Source organism: Haemaphysalis longicornis, unplaced genomic scaffold, assembly GCF_048455015.1.
Source record: "Haemaphysalis longicornis isolate Haplotype H1 unplaced genomic scaffold, Haemaphysalis longicornis Haplotype H1 scaffold_6, whole genome shotgun sequence".
NCBI lineage: Eukaryota > Metazoa > Arthropoda > Arachnida > Ixodida > Ixodidae > Haemaphysalis > Haemaphysalis longicornis.
In genome coordinates, this window is record NW_027526407.1 from 74,879,059 (window position 1) to 74,905,073 (window position 26,015).

Here is a 26,015-nt window from a genome sequence, read left to right on the forward strand (position 1 = left end):
CAGTGGCTGCAAGTTTATTATTGCACGAGTTACTTGAGGTCAACAAACATGGCAGTTTCTTCGGGTGAAATTTGTGTGTGTGTGTCTGTAGTGTGAAATTTCACATTTTGAAGTGCAATTCAACCCAAGGATCCCAGACACAGTGACAACAATGTTCAAGAAATTTTGGAAAAAAAAAAAAAAGAATCACAAGGACACCCAAGCACTCTTTTTTAGTCGTTGATTGATTGATTATGGGGTTTAATGCGCCGAAGCTACACAACTTATGAGGCGCGTGTTCGTCTTGCGAGTTGTGAACATGAAAACCAAAAACGTCAGAGGACAACTGAACGCCGGTCAGTGCTTTTTTTAGTTCTGCGGCACGAGTAATGTTTTGGACTTTTACTACGAGCTACGTTTTTGAGTTTTGTGCTTAAATTGGTGCAGCTTATTTTTTTGAGTTTCAATGTCAGCATTTAGGCAGTAGATTGGAACCATTTGGATGACATAGCTAAGAACTGTACAGCCACGCAGAGTGGCCTGGCTTACTGGTGACTGTTTCGCCTTTGGGAGAGGCCAGCGGAGTACATGCTTGACAACAACACACTGCTGCCTCTGGGTGTCTCTCCGATTTTCCCATGGCTCTGCGCATGCCCAGGTGTTGGCTAGCAACACGATCCTTTCCTTGTGTTTTATTAACGCGAATCATGTGCAACGGAATGCTTGGCAGTAACTTCAGTTTAGGAGCCGTTTCTTTGCTTCCGATGTCGCCAATGCCAATTTTTTTGCTCAATGGGCCATTTATGCTTTCGCATTAAAGGCAGCCAAAATAGTTTCCAAGGCTCCAAGCTCAAACTGACAATCACTGCTTCATCACTGCTTCTTGCTTCATCACTGGGCACAAATAATTTTTTTGGCAGTTACCGATGCCACGTTTGATAAGGTGTGTCACGGCACAGAAGTGATCTTTTTGTACAGCATTTATTAGAGACAGGGTCTGGAAATGTGTTCTTACAAACGCATACTAATCTTTGACCCAAAAATGTCAACATCATCGAAACCTACCATTTGGGGGCATACAGTTATATTGCCCTTAAAAGACAGTACTGAATGTACAAAACCTTTTCACGTCGATGATGTGCCAAACGGGTAATGTACGGTACGATGAAACATTTCTGCATACCGAACACGTGCCTATAAAAATGTGCATAGCTTCCCAGAGGCTATCCATTCAAGAGGCAATCCATTCAAACAGCTTAACCCAGTCCTTATAATCACACTGGGTTTTAGACACGACATGCTACCAAGTTAAAAAAAATCGTAGTTTATGTAACAGAATAGGCGAGAAATGATACCAGAAAATAGGCAAGAAAGATGTTATGAACTTGAAATTTTGCAATGAAAGGTGGAGCATGCTTCACCACATAATAGGTATACATTAGCAAAAGCATTCAAAGCAATACGTTAAATTTCCAATACTACGTTTAGCCACAAATGCATTTAGATGTCCTTTTTTGCAAAAAATGGCGACAGACACATCTTACATGCAATGGATTTTTTAAACAAATTACAAAAACTGAGCATGACAGTTTGAACACGATTCGTCAACACGTAATAGGATGGAATCAGCTATATACAAAACTATGTAGGCACAATCAGGGAGTTGTCTATGCATTGCGTTGTGGCTCTACCGAGAAATACAACATCAGAGCACACTTACCGTTGCGTCTTCTATGGCACTTCATGATATGGGATAGTTTAAAACACAAAATTAGAAATCAAAACATTCCTCTGCAATGCACGTCGAAAGATGTGAAACAGTAGAAATTATATTTTACGTCAATCCTTGGGGTAGACTGGCTATTGCAGATCTGTCTCCAATCACCTAATAGTCTTTGTGACAACATAATCTGGAGCTTGGCTCCCACATTCATTTCAAATGCTTAACAAAAACAGTCTACTCATGTCACCGTGCCTCGCGTTAAATCAGAAATTTCTCCATGTGGGACTGCAATTCATGCACATTTCATTGAGGGAAAGCCTTAAATGCTAGTCAAGGTCACTAGCCACCCAACCTACAATGCAACCCCTACATGAGATCTCAATCACACCAACACTATCACTTGGAACTTGTTGAACGCTACTTTACATCTCTTGAACACAGCCAGCGCACAGCACTGGCAACAACACGTTGCGAACAGCCTCGCTTAAAAAAGAAAGAAAGAAAAAAAAAAAACCAACAACCCCGGACCCATCGAATCCTCTTCTCAACCAAGAACCACAGAGGCCCAAACGAAACACCACACGATCCGAAGTGCCTGCTAAATGTAGCTGCTGGTCTTTGCTGGACATTGCCCTGGAAATGGTTACCGGTACCGGCTTCTTCCAGGGGCAAAAAGTGCAGCTTGCTCCACTGGCAACATCACTGGTACCGGGTTATTCAACCGGCAACATCACCAGTACCAGCTTGCTTCCCTGGCATCATCACCTGTACTGGCTTGTTCCACCGGCAACATCGCCAGTACCGCTTGTTCCACCAGCAACATCCCCACTACCGGCTCGTTCCAACGGTACCAGCTTGCTCCACTGGCAACATCACTGGTAGCGAGTTGTTCAATCAACATCACCAGTACCGGCTTGCTTCCCTGGCATCATCACCAGTACCGGTTTGTTCCACCAGCAACATCCCCACTACTGGCTTGTTCCACCAGCAACATCACCAGTACTGGCTTGCTCCACTGGCAACATCACCAGTACCGGCTTGCTCCACTGGTAACATAACTGGTACCAGGTTGTTCTACCAGCAACAAGTGTGGCTTCTTCCACCAGCAACATCACCGGTACTGGCAACAAGTGCGGGCTGATTAGACCAGGCGGTACCCTTCAGCTAGCAAAGAGTAGTGATCCCGGCCTCTTCAGGTATGTCGCCGAGCCGTGGTCACTTGTCCGGTTCCCCCGGCGGCGCATCGGGAGGTGGCGCATCGTCCTCGGCCTCTTCAGAGCACTGGTCCTGGTGGCAGTGCCAGTCCTTGCGCTGGCAGAAGAGGCTGCAGTAGCTGATGCGGTGGCACCCCGTGCACTCCAGGAAGGCCTCCCGGTCACAGTTGGCACACCTCTGCACGGGCAATGAGAAGAACATGCAGGGCCCTCTTGTGGAGAGCATTTCGCACAAACACCCTGTTATACTCGGTGACAACTTAGGAATGGCACCGGAAGTTGCCGCTGTGCCTTATCACCGTAGCCGGATGTTTCTCCGCGCGGCGCAAGTAGGGCGTTGCTGGGAATATTTTGAACATGGCGTGAGCCATTCCCGTGATTTTTTGTACTTAATACGCTTATAAACAACTCCAGTGACGACAAACAAACTGCGTGAGACAAGGCAGACGATATCACGCATTCATAGCGAACCCCTTTCAAAACGTGCGTGCACTGATGTCACGGGTCCGGCGCTTTGGCGGAGTGATGCACTACATGAGGTGGTGCCGTTCTTGAGTTGTAACCGAGTATAGTAACATTTGTTGCACCAGAGCAAGAAAATTATCTAGATGAAAGGTGGCTACAAAAGAGGAGGAAATTATGAATCATTGGATGCCATGTAAGGCCCCCGTCAAAATTTTCAAGGCCATGCCAAAGGTTTCTGTCCCAAGAAGAAGCCAAAGAATATGCTTAACGTTTACGAAAATATCTTAGGACAAAATGAAAGAAAGGCGCTTTCCCTAGCTTTCTGGTATAGAATGTGTCAGCCTCGCTAGAGAGGTAAGCTTGTACTTTGAATTTTTTGCGGCCTATACACTCTTGCCACAGTCTAGAAAATTTTGACAAAGACTGTACCTTGACAGGATTAGGAATCGGTTCACCATAACTGTTGCAGCATGACATTGCAAGCTTGCAAGCTTTGCAACGTGTGTCACCGCATCACGTGGTCTTCCTTCCTGAGCCACCTTTATAGAAAAATTAAAGCTGTTCCACTCAATGTGAAAGCTGTCGGAATTGCAGAGCAGTGATTCGCCATAATGGGCTGTGGCGCCGTTATCCGCTCACTGCTACCACCCAACGCAATTCAAATTTCCCGCCTTCGCAGTGGTCGCGCACTTCCTGCCTGAGACTGCGCCAGCGGGAGTTCTGTTCTTTTTGTGCTCGCTTTTCCTCCCGCACGTGCCGGCGTTGCACTGCCACTTTTTTTTTGCTCACTAACATAAAAACCAACCCAACAAGCATTCCCAACTAAATGAACGCGGGTGCTGGTGGTTAATTACTCATATTTTGCCTCAAATGTACCTGCCGTTTCCTTTGCGCTAAACAACGAGGAGATGTATGACAAGCGCCAGCAGTTCACGAGTTTCGAAAGCTTACGACTACCGTAAAAACCCGCGTATAATACGAGGTTTTTTTCCAAATTTTACTATGTAAAATTTGTGCCTCGTATTATATGTGGATCCCAAAGTATTCAGCCGAAAATTTGCACTTTCGATTTCGGGTTCAGGGGAGGGAGGGCCATCTTGCTGTGGCGTTAGCTGGCTGCTGCTTCTCGCAGCCGGCGCCGTTTTGATTGTTTTGACCACGCGAAGGATCGCCACGTTCACTGCAAGTCTATCACGATGTCAGGTGCACGAAGGCAGTATTCAGTGGCAATTAAAAGAAAAGTTAATTCATGTGCCGAGACCATCAGGAATTGCGCCGCAGGACGGCAGTTTGGCGTCACCGAAGGCAGCATTCGCGGGTGGGGAAAGCAACTGGTGCTTGACTGGATAAAGTCTATGTGGTGTCGGCGGCCGGGAGCACTGTTGGGGGTTCCTGTCAGTGCTGCCACCTGGGCGATTCCGTGACGAAGTTGTTGAGCGAACCCCGAATCGAACTCATCGTCATTCCAGGAGGAATGACATCCCAGCTGCAACTGCTAGACGTTTGCATCAACAAGCCTTTCAAAGACTGCATCAGGTCCTGCTACCAAGAGTGGATGAGGTCAGGAGACTCGTAAGTGACAGCTACCGGATGGCTGATGCGGGCTTCTCCAGCGGTGCTTTGTGGCTGGATCGCGGATCCGTGGGCCAGCATCCCAGAGGAGCTCGTCAGTCGCTGTTTTAAGAAATGCGGCATCTCGAATGCCCTTGATGGCACTGAGGACCACTTTCTGTGGGAAGACATTTCCAACAAAGCGACTTCAGGAGACAGCGGCAGCGAACCTGACGATGACTGAACGGACGTCGGGAGACAGTGCCAGCGAAAACTGACAATGACTGAAGGGTAACTGCAGAGCAAATAAATGTTGTCTGTGCTGTTTCCCTAGTAATATATGTGGGTGAAAACTTTTTTTCTGATTTTGCTGTCCCCGAATTACACCTCGTATTATACGTGGGTCCGTATTATATGCGGGTTTTTACGATACATAAACCGCTTGGTTTTCGAAACTTCACCGTGACAACGGAACGCTGTGTGGCTCTACTTGGGCCCAGCAAGCGAGCTACGACAACAAGGCGGGCCCCTAACGTGCTCTGCACTTAATCACTGCTTCTTGCGTTGTTGGGCTCATTCCTTTGTACCGGCCGTTCCTCCGGCACCCACTCTTCATAGGAGGAGGAGTGCCAGAGTTTCTGACTATGCCAGAGAGCTAGCACTACACAAAGTTCCCCGTGCCACTTGCCTTTGGGCCGATGACGACCTGTGCGTCCACACTGCCCTGTCGCTGCTGTTCCTGGCTGGAGGGTGTTTCTTTATCGGCTCGGGATTCTGCGACACTCCTGGACAGGCTGACTTGTGCTTCGACCCACGTGTTGTTCATGGCCTGTGCTCGCGGGGGATGTTGACGCCATGGCGGACGTCAAAAAGTTTGCACCGGGCACTTATAACAACGTAAAAAGTTGATGAGCTGCTACACGGTTAAGGAACTGGCATGAACGAACAAAATGCACGGGTTGTTCTTACCCTTTCCTTCCATGCTACTGACTTTGCTGCTTCGATGAAGAATGACGAATCAAAATAGGCAGAAAATGCTTCAAACAAAACTATCACTTAAGCAGCATAACAGTCTCCACTGTCTTTTTCAAAACCAACCTAAAGAGCATAATAGCCTACTTAATTAAACCAGGCAAGTAAGCCAAAAATGAAATTTTACAAGGAGATTCTGTTCAAAGGTGATTCACTGGTTGATTTCTAGAATATCCTCACTTATTATATAGTACATACAGTAAACTCGCACTAAGATGAACTTGAAGGGATTATAAAAATTTGTTTGCACTACCAGGAATTCGTGCTAAGTGCCTTTGGTACTGCGTATGTCACAGGAGAGCAAAAGCGTTGTTTGTCTTAATCCTGAAATTCATCCTAACCGTTACTTTTTATTATGCCACCGTAAAGTTCCAAGGGAACGCCCACCCCTAAAACATCACCCACCCACATTTGGGGTGAAATATTCAATTTACTAAAAGACGCCAACGATCGCTGACCCCCTAAAATCGATGGCTTTAGTGAGCAAAATAAACACCATTCATGTGTCAATGCGGTCACTTATCGGTCCTTCGCACATTTGACCCGAAAGTTCGCCCATCCCGTATTTTTTCTCAACATCTCCACAGTTTTGTTTAACCGTGCGGCCACATTTTTACAGTTTTTCGCACCTGACCCAAAAGATCGCCCATCCCATATTTATCACTGGATATCTCTGCACTTTGGGTGGGCTTTCTTTCGGAACTTTATGGTAGTTCCTTGCTACACAATTTTCGCTTGTAGCACACTGCACTCGACAACGCGTAATTCTGTTGTAAACAGACCAGTAAGGCTTAGAACTGAAACCCCCCCATCCACGCGGAACAAACACCTACCTCTTTCTTCTCATTTTCAAGCTGCGTCCGAAGCTGCTGAAGCGCTGCTTCTCTCGCCGTCACGCTCTGGGCCTTCACCAGGTCGACCTGCTTCTGAAGCTCCTGCACTTGCTTCACCAGGTTTTTCACCATCTGTGAGGATCATCACCACCAGCATAAAAATGGTGTCAGTCCGAGGACACGGCTTCAGAATCAGCTTGCTCATGCATGCATGCATGTATGTATGTATGTATGTATGTATATATGTATGTATGCATGTATGTATGTATGTATGTATGTATGTATGTATGTATGTATGTATGTATGTATGTATGTATGTATGTATGTATGTGTGTGTGTATGTATGTAATGTATGTACGTATGTATGTATGTATGTACATACGTATGTACGTCCGTATGCATGTATGTATGTATTGTTCATTGGAAAGGGAACATCCACCAACAGGCGTAAATTGTCTCGCCTAGGGGGCGGACACTGGAACGCCTGCTGGCGTAGGGAGGAAAGAACACAGAGGAATGGGAGGATAGGGGAGAAGGTTGACATTATCATGTATGTAACACACTGGGCAAGTTGACAAGGATAAATATAAAACACAAAAGAAAAACAAAATTGCTCATTTGTCACATTCGAATATGAAAGGGTGGAAAGTAAGAAATACGCGGGCTCACCCAAATGCCCTCCTGCCTCACTCCACAAGCTGATAAAAGTCGTTTGGAGTAAATAGATGGTCCCAGGTGTTATCACTTCAGAAAGACACTTGGCGGAGAACGCTTTGTAATTTTGCCACAACTGCCCAGAAAAAGTGGCTTCTCTAGGAAAGTGTTTAGTGCTTGGCAAGCCACGCTTATCAAACTGTTTCTCAAACAAGGGCACTCTCAAGGTGAACCAAACAAACACGCCAGCCAGTATTGTCACAGATGTTTTGTTATCCACAAAACCAAAGAACTCGATGGCCTGGCATTAGCCCCAGTGAGAGGCGCCTCGGTCGATTGTAGGGATGTCAAAAACTTGGCTGCAAACGAAGACCGCCAAAGGAACTCCTGACAAAATGGAACAACAACAAAAAGCGCCCGCACTGGACGTTACAATGCACAACTTAATCTTTTGGGTGTGCCTTTCTGTGCTCACATCTTTGTTCCCGTGCATCGTCTGTCCTCCAATGCAACTAATTTATGGACATGTTGCACCGATAGGTCCACCTTATGCCAAGCTTGTAATAAGCCATAGAGTTTCATTCTAATATACGCAAGAGGAAAATCTAGCGGCAGTTTCTAGGTGAGCTGCGCTTCAGCGAGTGTGCTGCCACGTTCCACGTAAGGAACGTTACAGTTGTACTTGGCATGGTTTACCAACAAGCTCAAAAGTTGCCTGCAGCTGCAAAAAAACACAATATGTTACTCTTTAGGATTATTTAAATTTGTTTTATCAATAGAAAAGTGAAGCTTCCAAAGATATATTTGACTGAAATTATTTACAAGCTTCATACAACACAAACAAAACGTAACCTTTCTTTGTTGACTTCGGCATTAAAGGAGCCATGAAGAGAAAATACAAGTTCGTTTAATTTGAAAGCACTAGGACTCAGTATCTCACTCAGCTCCATTAGAGACACAAAAGGTGTTTTTTTAACAAAAAAAAAGCAAGAAGTATTTAAAAACTTTCAAATTTTGCACCACAGTGACGTGTCATGAGCAAGAATGACGTCATACGGGCCAACAATAAAATATAATTTTTAGTGCGTTAACTGCACGTTAGCATTCAAGTGATGCGGTCAAATGGAACTAGAGGCCCCATTACGGACGTCCAATCATGTGTCGTCGTGACAGGTCAGTTGGGCGGCCGCCAATCGCACAAACAAGGTTCCGTGACGTCATAAAAAAGTTGCGGGAAATTGCCTAGGGGGTCGCCACGGCTTCACACGTTTTCTTTAATATCTTCATTATTTGTTGGAAGATTGCGATGATATTGGTATCATTGTTATCGGGACTAAGCAGTCTTTCTAATAAACCCAACTTGTATTTTGTCTTCATGGCTCCTTTAAGAGTGAAAAGAAGCCACGTGGCAAGCCAAGCCGAATAGGAGAGGAAGGCTGCAAGCTGCTGTTGTGGCGTCCATGACAGCAGCAATACATTTCCCTCTAGTATATATTAGTATAAAACTCCGTGCAACAAGCAGACAACTTTTACCTCCTCAAGCTGCCACCACTGGCGCTGCTCAGTGAAGTCGGAGGTCGTGGGTGTCGGGCAAGGCGTCGCGGTCGCTGCGGTCGTCGTGGTAGTCTCGACGGTGGTGCCATCTATGCCAAAAGAACATGACCTAGTTGCAAAGTGTGAAACCTCTGCCACAGTTCTTCAATATACACTAGTCGGTGTATATATATTTACTTATTTTACCCTCAAGGAAGTGGGAACTCGTGTAGGGGGAGCAATACAACAAAGAAATAAAAAAAAAGTGCGGCAGCAACAACAACTAAACATGTTCACTTAACATGTGTTACATTGTTAGTAATGCAGTGCGGAACCGTTCGTTATCTTGGATGCCAGCAATCGGTCCGGGAAGGTGGTTCCATTCGTCTGATGTACGAGGAACGAATGACTGAAAACAAGTGTTAGTTAGACATGTCATAATGTCTACTTTCTGAGGGTGGTAAGTGCGGGACGAAACATACGAAGGTGGGGAAATGAGAGCTGTGCGTAAATAGAGTTGTGGTAATAAATTTTATGAAACAAGCAAAGTCTACTGTGTTTTCTATGAGTAGCCAGATGAGGTAACTGTAAGGAATTTTTCATGAATGCAACACTAGCTGTTCTGCTGTAATTGTGGAGAATGAAACGAGCGGCGTTGCTTTGGACTAGTTCGAATGATTTAATGAGAGTTTCAGAGCTGGGGTCCCAAAAAGAAGCTGCGTATTCAAGTTTTGACCTAACTAAAGTTTTGTATGACAGTGTTTTTAACGAGACCGGTGCGGAATGAAAAACTCTGGCCTCTGCGGCAATTATTCTGACATGCACCCTCCAGGCACAGCCCTGCGAAAGACAATAGCCCTGAGACGGCAATGTTCCGTGACATCTGAACACACTGCCCAGTCTACGTTCGCGCTTACCGGACAAACCATACACACACGGAACAAATGGTTGGACTGACAAAGCCACATAATGAATTCCACTGCATATGCGAGTTGACAATCAGACCTTACATCTGATAAACCGCGCTAACGAACAAATGACAGGAATGTGAAGCAAACCATTGAATAGAACAGGCTGAAGGGAAAATTGTGCGCAGTGCTGGGAAATAAAAAACATGGCATGTACAGCCGGTAAAACGCTTGTCTATAACAGCGATTTCAACTTCAACCAGCTACATCCGAAAACTTCCGAAACATACTCGTTCCAAACATGTCGGAGGCAAAAGCGAAGGGCTAAGACTTCAGAATTCCGCAGTAGTTTTATTCAAATCCCGCTCCGGCGGAGCAGGATAGGGCTGAGAGTACGAACGCTGTGTTATAGACAAGCCTTTTACCGGCTGTACATATTTTACGTGGTAAAGCTTGACAAATAATGCAGTTGGAAAAAGAAAAGAAAGAAAGAAAGGAATCAAATATACGCAGTCCAGGGAAATATTCCACATATACCACACGACAGTAAAAAATTAGCAGTGGCTTAGCTCGGCTGTGCCAGTATATACATAGCGTGAGCCAAGGTTCAGCTGGTTATTCTTAGGTTTCCTGGTTGTCTAGGATTAGCTGATTATCATGCATACTGCTGCTAAAACGATTTCCAATCCAATCCAATTTAATCCAATCCAATCCAATGCTCCTCGTGCTTGCGCAGCACGGCCCTCCAGGAGCCACGTCAAACTGCTCAACCTCGGCCAGTGTAGCTTACGTTACAAAACACAGCGTGCGTGATGTTTCCATGGCAACGCTCGACAAATAACGAAGCAGAAGATGAAGAGGGGGAGAGTGCATACTTGCGACAACGCCGCCATCAACGAGGCTGCTGACCAGCAGACGTGCCGCATCCGATACCAGCGTCGTCGGTGCCAGGGTGACCACAACTGCATACGAGAAAACGAATAATGAAAGTGAACAAAAGAAATCGCCACGATAAAAAAACAAATAAGAAACAAATGGCAACACATATGTCACGGAAATGCCTGCAGTCGAATGAAGGTGCACCTACAGTAATGTGTGCACTTACAGACGCCAGTAGTAAAAATATATTACTTTCACTACTTGGTTACACAAGAATGTAACCTTGTGGGTACTTGGCAGTTGGCAATTATAGTGGCTTTGCCACCCGACAGCGTAGTCATGTGGGCAGCCAAACAAGTGGTGATAGTACACAACACATATATACACCTTGTTTAAAGAGGACATGCAGACAAAACATGTGTGGTTGATTCGAAACATTGCTTCGTTAGAACCATACTGGCACTGCCTTTAACGTAAACTTTGCTCAAATAAGCTATATAATTAGGAAGAAAGGGAATGGCCATGCGATCCACTAGCTCAATTCCTGCAACAGAACCTATGATGTATATGTGGCAGCTCTGCGATTGGCTGAGGCCGGAAAAAGCAAACGCAAATTAGGCACGGCTTATAAACTTGCTGAACGAGCTATTTGCACTTAAATGTAATGCATATTCATTTTACTGCAGTACGAATGGTGGGGTAGACAATGAAAGTTACGAAATAGAAGTACCGATGCATACTGCTTTTGGAACTGCACACATGATGCTTGTTTTAGCTGCCCAACCCTGCGGCGCTTTGGGGTTGTCTCAGGCGACACTGGCCGAATGGTGCAAGCGACGGTATCTTACGTGACCATATTTGTCGAGCGAACACCATGTTTCACGAAACGATTATTTTCTACGTCAACAAAAACAAGCCACGCACAAATATGGTCAAAAACAAAGCAAAGCCAGAAAGCGGCCCTCCCTGGTATGGTGGCGCCATCTGGGTTGACTAACGGTAAACAAGTCTCTGCAATCGGCTGCAGAGTGCTTCCTGTGATGTCATTGCAGACGTCAATAAAACACACGATTTGGTGGGAGAATCAAAATTTGAACTTAAATTGATTAATTTCTCAGTGAAAAAGCATCGTTTGCATTCGGACAAGCGCTGGGGGCACTATAAAACACGAAATCTTTCGAATAAAACAAACTTGTATTTTGTCTTCATGGCTCCTTTAAAGGAGCCATGAAGAGAAAATACAACTTTGTTTAATTTGAAAGAACTAGAATTCAGTATCTCACTCAGCTCCATTACAGCCAAAAAAGATGTTTTTTTAACGAAAAAAAAGCAAGAAGTATTTAAAAACTTTCAAATTTTGCGCCACAGTGACGTGTTATGAGCAAGAATGACGTCACACGGGCCAACAATAAAACATAATTTTCAGTGCGTTAACTGCACGTTAGCATTCAAGTGATGCGGTCAAATGGAACTAGAGGCCCCATTACAGACGTCCAGTCATGTGTCGTCGCGATAGGTCAGTTAGGTGGCCGCCAATCACACAAACAAGGTTCCGTGACGTCATACAAAAGTTGCGGGAAATTGGCTAGGGGGTCGCGACTGCTTCACACGTTTTCTTCAATATCTCCGTTATTTTTTCGAAGATTGCGATAATATTGGTATCCTTGTTATCGGGGCTAAGCAGTCTTTCTAATAAACCCAACTTGTATTTTGTCTTCATGGCTCCTTTAAAGATCCCCAGCAGAAGGTCAAGACTAATCCGAAGCCATCCACTACGGCATGCCTCATAGCCCAGGTGAAGCTTTGGCACGTTAAACCTCAAAAAACTTTGAACGTATTTCAAGGAAATCTTTAAGACACTACTCCGTGTGTCATGATAACATCTACACCACACAGTGTATGTCTGAGCTCGAGAAGGACAAAATTGAAGAGACAGAGCTGTGCCGGGAACTCGAAGCCTAACCCTCATGAAAATCTGCCGAGGTTACCCCATCACGACACACAAAGCAGATCTAATCTTCAAACAGACTCTAGCACTTGGGGTGAGACACAGAGCAGACAAAGTGGCTGCAACAGAGGTTAGTGCCAACACAGCTGTGCTTGAAAGGGAGTTTGACAGAGCTGGCGCACGCATGCAATGTGGAGTTGTCTCGAGTGCACTTCAATCTGGGGTAGTTGCACGAGTGCAGCACTTACGGTCCTGAGTTTTGGATGGCGGCTTTGGAGCCAACGCTGGCAGCTTGACGGGCGGCTCGTCGGAGGACCTTCCGGCAGTCATCGCCTCTTCCTTCCGTTTCCGCTTGTAGGGCGTGTACAGTCGGACCGGGCCACTCTGAAAGTCGCATTCTCGAGCTCACTGTTCCACTCGTGACAAGTGAGAACGGCATGATGAATTACCGTATTTGTTCGAAAAGAAGGCAAGGTTTTTACCAAAATCCGTAGTCTCAAAGTCATACCCCGCCTTATATTCAGCTCAGTATATATATATATATATATATATATATATATATATATATATATATATATATATATATATATATATATATATATATATATATATATATGTATACATACATACATACATACATATATAGTGACTTTTCTGACACTGCACCCTCTTTATATTCATGACCGCCTTATAATCGAATAAATACGGTACTACTGTCTGTTATGAGAAGCAGTACTGTGATTCTGCTCGCATAATGCTGCCCCTCATGTTGGTGATGAGTGATAGCGGGCAACAATTATTATCAGCCCGATGTTAGTTTTTGTTAGTTCCTGTTCGATTATTGCACTCCTTAAAGGAGCCATGAAGAGAAAACAAAAGTTTGTTTTATTCGAAAGATTAGGTGTTTCATAGTACCCCTAGCGCTTTCCCGGAAGCAAATGATGCTTTATTCACTGAGAAATAAGGCAATTTAAGCCAAAATTTTAAATCTCCCGCTAAAATTGAACATTCCGTGACGTGTACAATGGCGTCATAGAGCCGGTCCATGAAACAGATACTTAGTATGTCGACTCCATATAGCACCCACACGCGGGAGTCGATCGAGACGGCGGCCATTTTAAAAATACTAGTAAAACTTAGTGCACCCGCAGCCCTAGTCATGGAATCGCCTGATCCGGAGAACAAAACTCCCGCCGAGGAGCTCGGGCTTGCATTTAACAACCTCACACCACTTGAACGCTCAATGCTTCTAAGTGCACGAGCGGCAAGAGTTGCGGGATACGCAGTGGACGGGAAAGCGACCATTCCGCGATAGCCACAACAGACGAACGCCCTGCCGTCGGCACCACTGCCTCGTCAGCCCCGTCGCGACGGACGAATACAGACTGGCACGTATGTGCCGTATTTTCATTATGGTTAATAATAGTTCAATTTCAGTAGCAGTATCGCTTATGCCAGTTGGCCGGTGTCGTGTATGGAAAGCCGTTCGCGCGAGCTCTCTGCTTCGACCAGAAAGATACGAGCGTCAATGTGCGGTGTTTACGGCATTTTTTTCCCCAAGGTCACAGCGATTTGACGAAGTTGGCGACGAGCGCCAGCATGTCCCAGGAGTGAGCTAACGTAAGGGTCCCTGCCGTAATCACTTCCTCGGAAATGAAGCGAGCACACTCGTACTTCCTTTAGCTCTCTTTCTTCTCCGTTTGCAAAGTTCACAAAACGTAGCCACTTGCTTCGCCGAGGTTCGTCGTTGGGCAGTACATGAAAGTAGATCTCCTCACCGGCGGGGATGTCACACTCCCTCGACGATTTGCCCGTACTACATGGGCATTTCAAAACGCAGCAACGAACTTTCATTGTAAAGTACTCGAACAAACTGAAGTTTTGAAGTTTTCAGTGGTTGTAAACTGGAAACGAGCTCGTAACGACAGCAGCAAGCCAACACCATTCGAAACTTCTGCGACGACTGGCACTATCTCATCGCTTCTTGCTGTTCCTTACTCCCCTCGTTTCTATTTTTACCTTTGCTGGTTGGCGATATGACGGCCAACCTCCTGTCAAGGGATTAAGATACAAAGCAAGGTCGCGGCTATACGTGCTGGAACGGTTCGTTGGCCCCTAAGAGCCTCGAACCCGAAAATTCGTCTGCGCGACGGCGAGATGTCGAGCTCGGCCGGCGGTAGTTTCGTACGCATTGGCGCACACGCTTGCGTGTTCGTTCGGAACTTCAACCGTTCACTCCACCGTTCTTTGTCATAAAAAGAATGTGCAGTATGTTTCACAGGCATTTAGCTCGCTATGCAAACTGTAAGCCCTGCCTAACGTGCGTTTGCTTTTGCCGGCGGCCTCCGCCAATCGCAGAGCATTCTCGAGTGACATCATAGGTCCTGTTGCGGAAAATGAGCTGGTGGGTCGCATGGTCATTTCCTTTTTTCCTAATTATGTAGCTTATTTGAGCGAAGTTTGCGTTATAAGTGGTGTCGTTATGGTTCTAACGAGGCAATCTTTCGAATGAACCAAACTTGTGTTTTCTCTTCATGGCTCCTTTAAAATAGTGGCCCCGGGGAAACACTCCTCCTTTCACTTTTTCTCCCCCTGCCTTTCGCTTCAGCAATAATAATAACTCCAGCATTAAGCCTTTTAGGGGTTAAGCCCCTCAGGGGCTGGGGCTGTAGGCGTCTCCTGTCGTTGTTGTAATCGTCGTCTCGTGTAGTCACGGTACGAAAACACCCGAAAACTTGTTTACGCCTTCGTCTGTCTGTCTGTCGCGCTAGAACATAACGTACTAAAAAACACTGGGACACTCGTTTAAGCCTCGAGCTAGAGAACTTTGTGCTTCAACGACACAAGACTTTTACAGCAAAGCTGTATACCTGTACCCCCCAACGGTTTCATCTCCGTCGGCAAAAACGCCAAGGCGTCAAGAATACACTTATACACTGCATGCTTCGCGCCCTCCCCAGGTTTCACGATAGTGGAAATAGCCCCGGATTTTTTTGCATTGTAGTAGCGAAAAGTAAGAAGCCTGTTGGTATGCCGTGAAGCTCAGCTGAAGAATAGGACGTGTGCCGCCGTGCGTGCACTGTGCTTGACGACAACTCCATCTTGTATTGTGCATGAGTGTTTCTCGCCGCACGTCGCGTTTGCGTACTTGGTGCGAATAAAGTGTTCGAGTGCGATTTGAGCTGGCATCTTTACAGCCCAAGTGGGGTACACTGGACTGGCCTGGCTGCGTTAGCTGTGCGCCGGGCCGGCCCAACGGAGGCAGCGCTGAAAGGTGGTCAGGGTGGCTGAGAGGGGGTGGCAGAATAAAAAGTTCTGAGAGGGCGAGAATACTACCTCTGCCCCATGCGCTGCACCTCCTCGCGTTGTCGCCATGACAGTTATAACGCTTTCAAGGCCAACATAGCGGCGGCTTCGCTATGGCAATTACCGTATTTGCACGATTTTAACGCGACCCCTGATTGTAACGTGCAGGTTAGTTTTTTGCATGGTACTGACTACACTGACGGGGCCCGTCACTTTAAAATCTGCACTACAGTGACGGGGCCCCGTCACTTTAAAATCTGCACTACAGTGACGGGGCCCCGTCACTTTAAAATCCGCACTAGTGACAGGGCCCCGTCACTTTAAAATCTGCACTACAGTGACGGGGCCCCGTCACTTTAAAATCTGCACTAGTGACGGGGCCCCGTCACTTTAAAATCTGCACTACAGTGACGGGGCCCCGTCACTTCAAAATCCGCACTAGTGACGGGGCCCCGTCACTTTAAAATCTGCAGTACAGTGACGGGGGCCCCTCAATATAACAAAATCAAAACCAGCCGGTTAGCCACCGTTTCTCGTCCAGGGATTTGGTGTAGTGGTTCAGCCGCTGACTACGGACGTTGTAGTCCGTGGTTCGATTCTCGCATCGTGTTTTTTTATTTTTTTTTTGTGTGTGTGTGTGGCCGCGTGGTTAGAGTTTTGTAACAGCAAAACAGTTCACGCGGTGAGAGCAGTCGGTCTTGGTTTTTTACTCAAGCGGCCGAACCGCTCCCGCTCACTGGAGCCAAGGCCGACGCAGCCATCGCCAGTTACGCCCGATCTCCTGTAATTATTACCAGTGATTAATAATTAACAGTGACTCTGGCTAGTCAGTGAGCGGAAGCGGTTTGGCCGGTTAGGTAAAAATCAAGACCGACTGCTCTTGCTGAAATATTGTGAAGCGGGCGTCGGGTGGCGGCTTGGAGATCCGTCCGGATAGAGCTAGAGTTAGTCCGACCATCTGTAATTATTAATAATGATTAATAATTATCAGTGATTCTGGCTAGTCAGTGAGTGGTAGCAGTTTGGCCGGTTGGGTAAAAATCAAGAGAGACTGCTCTCAACGCGAGTTGCGTTTCCTCTGGACGGAACTTTAGGGGGCCCCGTCACTGTAGTGCAGATTTTAAAGTGACGGGGCCCCGTCGCTGTAGTCAGTACCTTTTTGCATTGGGGAACTTCAAAAATATAGCTTGCCGCTGATTCTACCTTGCAGATGTAAAAAAATGACACTACGTTAAGCCGTGCACCTGGCAGAAGGCATTTTATTTTAGGAGACGTTTTAGGTACACCAAAATTTACGTACGTGATGTTGGCGGACTGTTTGGGATTGGATTGAGTTGGATTTCTCTGTAAGTCCGGTTTTGCTTTTGTGTGTGACCCGTAACATGAACACAAATTTTTGACCTAAATTTAGCAAAAAAAAAAGGTGCGCGTTTGAATTGTGCAAATATGGTACCACACTGTTTCCCCAGGCTCAACAGGGGAGGATCTGGCGCTAGTATACCAGAATTAGCCTGGACGCTGGGTTCAAGGCTAAGAGGCTGCCACCTGTTGTTACAACGTATTGTAGCATGCACTAGGACAAAAAATTTTTTTCTTGGAGCTGGATGTATGAACCATACTTCATGATGAATATTGAGTGATGCTACAATGTACTAGAAGGCAGAGGTGTGTCTTGCAGGGCGCGAACTAGTGGCGAGCGTGGATCCTTTTTGCAAGGAAAAAACTGTACAGAGCAGATGAGTTCATCAGTGAGCTCCTGCTAAAGCCAGTGCCACTTAAATTGTTTTTTAACTACCGTGTTTTCAACCCCAGAGTTCCATAAAGTGTCTTATATTCCCGCTACACTGGCGTCCGAATGTCATTCGAACCAACTGCAATTCGACTCAAATGAGGGGCTTCAAATGCCATCCAGAATCCGCCGTGCTCCACTACAATTTCGATGGCATTGCAAAGCTTTATCAATCGCTCGCCGTGTTGCGTGGCACTGCTGCTGTCGAGTTCTGTTTATACACAATAGTGCAACAATCAAATTTAGCAGCAGTCTTTGGCATTAAAATGATATCGAATTACGAATAACGCAAGCTTTGACCTGGTTTTTGCTTAATTCTGAATTGCAATCGAGCTCTTTTGTGCTGTCTGGCCACACTGGTTTGTCGCTTGCTTGCACTGGTGCTGAGAGTATGGAATTATTACATCCAGATATCATGATTTAAGTGAACGAGAAGTAAGCAAAGTCCCACAATTAAGAACATTTTGTTTGTTTTAAGTATGCGAGTAATGTATTGGTTTACGCTGACCGGGACGCTGTGAACGAGAGTGCTAGAAATGGCATTCGAGAACCCCAAATGTCTCTCCGGGTGCTCATTTGGCTCGAATGTCATTTGAGACGAATGGCATTTCAAAACCCAGTGGAGAAGCACAACTTCACATTTGAGTCAAATGGCATTCGGTTCGAAGGACATTCCAACGCTAGCGTAGCAGGGGTATTATAAAACTTCAAGCCATAAAAATGAGAAATAAGAGTGTTAATGGCAATGAATGAAGGGATATTGCAATAGACAAAAGTTGCGAAATGAACAGGTGAGCGTAGGAGTTTTTCATCAGGGGCGGTCTTCTCGTGTTTTGTCCGTTTCGTGTCCGTTCCAAAAATGTCCGTTTTGAGCAAGCCCTGATTGGCTAAAAGCGAACAACCGGATGTGACGCCATGCAAGCACGGCAAAGGTATGAGCGGCGGCTTCTTGGAGCAGCCGATTTGGAGCAGACGATTTTTCGTCACCTAGTTGTTGATTCGCTGGCAGAATAATACACACATAAAAGATAGTTTAAAATGGGTCTAGTCATTTAAAATGTGTTAACAAGAACAGCTGCGCAAAAGTCAATCCAAAGCCCACCTACAACTGGAAGTACGACACAATAAGACGGACGCAAAACGGACGTTTTCAAAACGGACGAACACGAGAATGCTGCCCCAGAAATGTTCACAGCACAATGGACCCCCCTGCAGCTACGCCCTCTTTTGGCGGCTTTCAAAGCTTGCGTACCACGACCATGTCGTCGCAGCATGCTGCGCAGGTGCAGGAGGTGGCATGGGGCATGAGGATGCCGTCCTCGATGAGGCAGAGCAGGGTACGGCCCGCGTATCGGATGCTCCGCTTCCAATCCTTGCTGTTGGCCCGGCCGCACAAGGCCTCAAACTCCGATGGAGTGTACCACCGCACGCCGGACTTGATGCACCGGCCCCTCCCTCCTGCAGAGGTTGGAAACACAGGGGGCGTACTTCAGCGCCCGACGTTGCAGAGGAAGAACTCTTTTTAAAGACGACAGTCTTTTTTGGGCTACTTAAACGCAGAAATTTTTGTCTCTCTGTCTGTCTGAGACTCGATTCAGCCACCCGGCCACAATGAAACAGAAGCTGCGCAGAGGTCTTATATACCCACAGCCAAATCTAAACGTCTAAGTCCTGTGCCTAATGCTCATGCTTCTCAACATTGCTGAACAAGAACAGGACATTACGCAAATGTGAGGCAGAAAATCGATATGTCAATGATATTTACAGTGTTCCTCTATGAAAAAAAATTTATGGATGCTTGATTTTTGCCATAGCAAATGAAATACTACATCAACTGCAGAAAACCGTTGCCTGCTGTTGCCAGCTCTATCTCCTGGCGGCATTTAAAGGGACCCTGCAACACTTGCCATTGACTGCTCTGAATGTATTTTGGGGTAAAGTCTATTGACCCTGCAATCTCCTCCCGCAAGAATTATGAAAATCCGTTCACTATCACTGAAACTACGCGCGACGAGAAATCGCGCATAATCGTTCCCTCTCAACGCGACTACGGACAACGCAACGAAAGCTGCGCGCTCTCCCCCGGAGATGGGGGGCGGCTCGCGGGGTCTTCTTCAGTGGCCTTCGATATATGACAGGCCAGAGAGTTTTCCCCTTTTCTCCGAAACATGGAGGGGTCAATTTCCGGTTTGGTGCCGCAAAAAAGCAGGCATGGCTGCCTGCTCGGAAACACGTGCTAAGGCTGGTAGGGCGTTTTTTAAGCAATAAACGTTTTTTGTCATCTGATCTGGCTGAAAGGGGAGTATTTGTTTATCACTAAAACTCCACGGGCACTCAAAACACAAAAGAAACGTCAAAACTGCATACAGGCTGGCTCAGGCATAGAAAAGGTTGGCACACAGCGCCGACGACGGCGGATCGTCATAGGAAATGTGAGAAATAGGTTGCGAAGCTCACCAGCGACAGCCAACAGGCAGCCATTACCTCAAATGACGTCGTTCAGGCCATACCAGGAGTGCATAATGAGGAAAAGTGAAGGGAGCGCGGTTGTTTTCTCTGCGTCTTTCACAGCGATTTGCGCGCTCACCGCTTCACGTGCACGTGTAATATTTGGCCCTGGTATTCCTGGCAGTGTAATCTAAACGTCATTCAGCTTTACTTGCACTGCTCAAAGAGTGTTGCAGGGTCCCTTTCAGAAATCAGATGGCAATACGAACGAAAGGTTCCACGTCCCAGTTGAAATGCTCGTGGAGTAGGCCAACGTGGTTGTATAAACGTAGAAGGGTGGCTCAATTCACGCGCGTCTCGCCGTACGGCAGCGCTGGCATCGAGGCACCCGACTTGGAGCAGTGAAACGTGGTAAATTTAAATTGACTTGAGCAAACTTCTAGTCTGTTATTTTGGGAGAAACAAGACGGGAGAGCAACAGCATGAGAGGTGAGTGGGAAAGAGAAAGGAGACACTTCTAAAGACACTGAGACAAAAATGCCCACGTATCTGCCACCTATTGATTGATTGATTGATTGTAGGGTTTAACGCGTCGATGCAACGCAGGCGATGAGGTGCGCCGTAGTGGAGGGCTACGGATTAATTTTGACCACCTGGGGATCTTTAACGTGCACCGAAATCTCGTGCACACGGGCATTGTCGCTTTTCGCCTCCATCAGAAAAGCGGCCGCCACGACCGAGAATCGAACCCTTGACCACGTGCTCAGCAGCACAACGCCTTAGCCACTGAGTCATCGCGGCGGGTGTACCTGCTCCTTTCGTTGCAAATGTCGATGAAAGGAGCAGATACGTGGCCATTTTTGTCTCAGTGTCTTTAGACGTGTTGATCTTCAGGATGTCCCAGACCGCTATCACCCCTATTTTCTCCGAAGGAAGCCGCGCCAAACACAGTATAGAGTAAAGAAACAATGTACACAACCACTTTCAATAAACACCCTTGGTTGGTGTAGTATTTGCTTCTTTCTCGAGTTTAACCCAACCAGACAGAGTTCTGTTGAAGTTGTTCACATACAAGCGCTTTTGTACGTCGTTTCTTTACTCTGTCCTGTGTTTGGCGCTGTTTCGTTCACAGAGGTACCAATTTCCCTAAATACAAACCCCTGTCTTCAACTCCAACTTCCCCCACTTTTTGCCCACACAAAAACTCTGTTTAATGCCTCCAGCACAGGATGCTCAAATCGTTCGAACAAACATTGGAAAGAACCAAGGGCCGTTGTTAACAAAACACTTTGCAATCTCTTCTGCAGAGTGTGGATTTCATTCCATTTCAGCCAAACATGGCAGACTAAGATGCAGTTTGGTACAGCTACTGTAAAGCTACAGATTGCAACAGCTGTGTGTGTTTGTTTGTGTGTGTGTATGCACTAAACCCTCATAAATACGAAGTCGTTGGGGCAAGAAACTGACTTCGTTACAGACAGTGCTTTATTGAAAGAAGGGTGATTCGCTTTGTTTGCACCAAAGTTCAGACCATGAATAACTTTGAATAAAGCAATGTCATTGCGGCAAGCATTTACTATAAATATATGGAGAGAGCAGTGTTCGAAGCGACATTTTATTCAGGGAGCTCGAGCGAAGAACGAGCAAGCAGACACCATGATGATGAGTATTACCAGAGTTGAGGACGAAATGCTGGAGCACGTACGCTAATGATGATTATAATGTGAAGATGAAGGGGAAACATCGAAGGCAGTTTGGAGTTCCCAGACCAAGAGCAGCTACGCCAAACGGCTCCGGTAGATTGACTAAGGACGCTCACAACATACAAACCGTATTTAGTTGAATATAAGGCGAGGTTTTCCCCCAAAATCCATACTCTCAAAAAAGTCATACCCTGCCATATACTCAAAGCTCAGTATTTATATATATATTTATATATATGCATATACGCCTTTTTTTTACTCTATAAACTGCACCCTCGCCTTATAATCGAATAAATGCGGTACATGCAAACATGACCATCAGGCATACGCAATCTCTATCCTACTGTTACTTAATAGTGCTGCTTCTCAGTGTCCTGATAATCTATTGCCCCACTGCCCTAGTTCACCACACAAATTGCGTTCAGAGGACAACGTTACCCAAGGCTTACCCAACCCAATGTTACCCAACCACACTCCAACAAATGCAGTCGTCTTGTCTCGGTACAGCACTCTAAAAATTGGCATGGCAACAAAAGATAAATGCCACAGCATTGCCTCTGTACATAGCAATTAGAGACAGCCAAAGTCACTGAGCAGACAAACAGCACGCCAACCTGAGCCAAACTTGTTCTTGTGGAGGTAGCCGCACACGTTCCGACAGCGCACCATCAGTTCCGGCTCGTGGACCGATTCGTCCCAGTTGTACTTGTACTTCTGCCCCGTCCCGCTGCCATCTTCGTTGGGAGACTGCGCTGCAAGCGATGCCTGCGCAGAAGTCGTGCAACCGATGGTGAAAGACGAGATGTGAGAGCTATAGTAAGGCGGACAGTCAGACTAGTTGGTCACTGTTAATTGTACAGTGGAGACAGGAAACTTCCTCCGTTGTGGGCGATACTTCATCAAAAGCAGAGATGATTCGCTTTCAGTGCGATGAAGGGGAATAACGTGCAACTCATCAACCAAAGTGATATCGTTATGATGAGGGTGCACCGTACTTATTTACAGCTCGGTTTACAGCCCAAAAACACGAAAAAACAAAGAAAGGACGAGAAGAGCTCACCCTCAACCGGATGTTGTTGATCATACACACACACTTAGATGGGTGCTTCACAAAACTGAAGCTCAAGGGTTAAAAATAAAAAAAGAGATACCGCGATGTTGCCTTCGAAGCTTCTAGAACAAACCCATGCACGCAGCTTGTTGTTGACATTTGTCTGCAAAACTGAATTCTGTGCCGTGGACAGAAATAGACATCTGGGTCCCACAGTAGTTTCCATTCTCTGCTATGTGTGGTACACTTCCACAATCTCCACTCAGTTTGATTGATTGATTGTACGGTTTAACGTGCCGACGCAACACAGGCGATGAGGTGCGCCGCAGTGGAGGGCTCCGGATTAATTTCGACCACCTGGGGATCTTCAACGTACACACGGGCGTTTTTGCTTCTTGCCTCCATCAGAAAAGCGGCCGCCCAGGTTTGAGTTTGACATAGGATGCCGGTTGTTTCAAATCTCAGAGTGCAGCCACACGCATTGTAAGGGGCAGTTAGATGGGAATACACGGTGGCTTTGGAAATATGCGGTGACTAAAGAACTTGTGTTTTTTAGTACTGGTTTTTGAACTATTTTTTCTTCAATACAATCGATCAACGCACCCACATCAAGCTCCTGCTACTGTCTTATGTCAGTGGACCAGCTTAGCTCAATGTTCCACATTCCACACAGGCGACTTGACAACAACAAAAATACGCTGACAGTTTCACAAGCTCCCTATGCACAATCGAGCGACCAATAAAACCCTCTCGGTCAAGAAAGGACAGCGTGGCCACTTAAACTTTTTCGGAATGGCGAGGTGTGAAAGTTTGCACTGCACAGATTATCAGGTGTCTTCTTACGGAGTGTGAGAGGTGGACTGTTTGCTGTTGTTCCAAGTGTGCTTGCCAAGGTAACGTGATAGTGAAATAAACACATCATTCATATTCCGTTCTTACCACCAGCATATTTTTACAGCCCAACAATGTGTGACTTAACTGAAAGGGGAGGAGTGAAGAATCTGTGGCAGACCACAAGTGATGTCATACGTCCAATCCATTATGCTTGGTGGCCAGTTGAACCATGTATGATACCAACACAGTCAACACGCAAGTCGACTCTGATTGGTTAGCTCGTAGGTTACCGATGGAGTGCGAAGCAGCATACAACATGTAAGGAGTGCATTCAGGTCCATATTGGCCAGATCTGGATGAATGCAGGGAATTGTGTTTTCAGGGCACAGTAAAATTTGGCTGACATGCACTCTGGACAAGCAAAAAAATTATTGGGCTTTACATGCCGACGCTACACCTGTACTATGAGGTGCACTGCAGTGGAAGGCTCCGGATTAATTTTGACCACCTGGGGATCTTTAACGTGCGCCGAAATTTCAACATACGGGTGTTTTTGCTTTTCGCTTCTATCAGAAAAGCAGCCACCACAGCTGGGATCGCACCCACATCCTTGTGCTCAGCAGCCCAACGCCTTAGCCACTAAGCCACTCCGGCAAGTTGCGGAGAAGCACGCTTTGAGTTTTTGCAAAGTACTGCACAAGCTGGAGTGTTCACATTGACCGCTCACAACTTTTAAGCTGCCATCCATTTTTTTGGAAATGATGTGCAGAACACCTGCTAGTAATTCTCAATCACGAAGGCTGCCTCATCGATATCGTAATTACACAAGGGGTAAACTACAGCACAACAACTCCAAGCATGAAGACATTACGAGTGGCTTCTTTCGTGTTTTTGTGTGTGTGTGTGTGTGTGTGTGCGTCGCTGAGTGTCCTGCTACTTCCCTACAGTTGTGCACAACGAGGAATATAATTTTGCCGGTGTGTAGCATTGACTTCAGGTGACCCGAACAAATACGAGACCACAACATTTGCAATCAAGTTCTTGTTTGTCCTTTTAACGCTAGAGGCGCCCAGGGGCACGTTCGTTTCAACTTCGTGCACGTTTTGAAGTACGTATTCCAGTGAATAGTGATTCCAACTGCGGATCAGGGCTTACCCGGTTTTTGTTCAGCACCGTATACATGCATAATGAGCGCCATGCACCGTACGACCACATATCAATCAACTTTGTTGACATGCCAATGTTACGCGAGGCAAATGCCACCAAGAGTAGTCAACTCGCTTAGAAAGGATCGCCGCGGACTTCTGAGAAAACGGGCGGATGGCAAATGGTACTTGCCTGCGCTGTTTTGAACACATCTAGGGCACTTTGATCGTGGATCACGATATGAGTAGCCTTGATGCCCGCCTGCTGAAGCTGCTCGGGGGTGATAATGCCTTGAGTGGCCAGGAGGACGTTCGGGAGGCTGTCCGTCATCACACTCACAGTCTGCGGCTCACCGCCGGCGAACGCAGCTTCGTCGGATCCCGGCGGATCCTCCGCAAAGTTCATGATTACGGGCGTCTCCGATGCTTCGCCCGATTCCATTATGATCATTCTCTGCGCAACAACACTCACACGCTGCGCCTCGGAATACGCGCACTCTCAAAAAACACTCGACATCGTCCAAGGTGCCCCATGATCATTTGTGTTTGTGAAGACTACGGCTCGGCATTTCTGCGCTTCTGTGCCGCGCAGCACATTCTCGGCGGTTTGAGGAGGAGGCAAAGGTAGAACGAGTTGTCGGCAATCGGGAAATCAATCTGACCAAGCGCGCGACCAATGTTGGCGATCCCAGTCGCTTATTTTCGCCCGGTTTTGACCCGCCCCACATCAAAGATGATGGAGGCCGCCATATTGTTTTTTGCTAGCCGCTTGCTTTTTTCCAACGCTTTGATCAACGCAGATGAGGATAGATGACCTTGATACAGCTATCTGACTCTGGCTTCAACTTACGGAACGTTTAAACTAATGATTACTGGCTCGAGCAGCCCACTTAGGACCGGACTAAATAAAGCTCTAGGGACCTTCTTACAAGAAACATAGAACTAGCCATATTGTAATCGCCGTAGTACCGTAGCTGAATTACAATTTTCTGCTTTATAGTGTGCTTATTAAAATAATAA

General features: G+C 46.4%; 1 protein-coding gene across 1 annotated transcript; it reads right to left on the bottom strand.

The window, feature by feature from the left end:
* Deaf1 (deformed epidermal autoregulatory factor 1) lies at nt 1-25,946 on the bottom strand. Its single transcript, XM_077675286.1, has 9 exons — nt 25,189-25,946; nt 22,580-22,730; nt 19,067-19,272; nt 12,968-13,103; nt 10,768-10,854; nt 8,985-9,094; nt 6,798-6,929; nt 5,621-5,761; nt 1-3,094 (listed from the first exon to the last, which is right to left on the bottom strand). The coding sequence occupies exons 1-9, from the start codon at nt 25,444-25,446 to the stop codon at nt 2,918-2,920; spliced, it is 1,398 nt and encodes a 465-aa protein (XP_077531412.1). The 5' UTR covers nt 25,447-25,946; the 3' UTR covers nt 1-2,917.
* Between the last annotated feature and the right edge of the window lie 69 nt (nt 25,947-26,015).

What these genes read in the sequence shown, in the direction of transcription:
- Deaf1 (XM_077675286.1), bottom strand. Translation starts at nt 25,446, where the DNA reads ATGATCATAATGGAATCGGGCGAAGCATCGGAGACGCCCGTAATCATG. An exon ending in ATGTGTTCAAAACAGCGCAG is followed by an intron (nt 22,731 to 25,188) that starts GCAAGTACCATT and finishes ACTTCTGCGCAG; the next exon opens with GCATCGCTTGCAGCGCAGTC. An exon ending in AGTGGTGGCAGCTTGAGGAG is followed by an intron (nt 6,930 to 8,984) that starts GTAAAAGTTGTC and finishes TGATCCTCACAG; the next exon opens with ATGGTGAAAAACCTGGTGAA.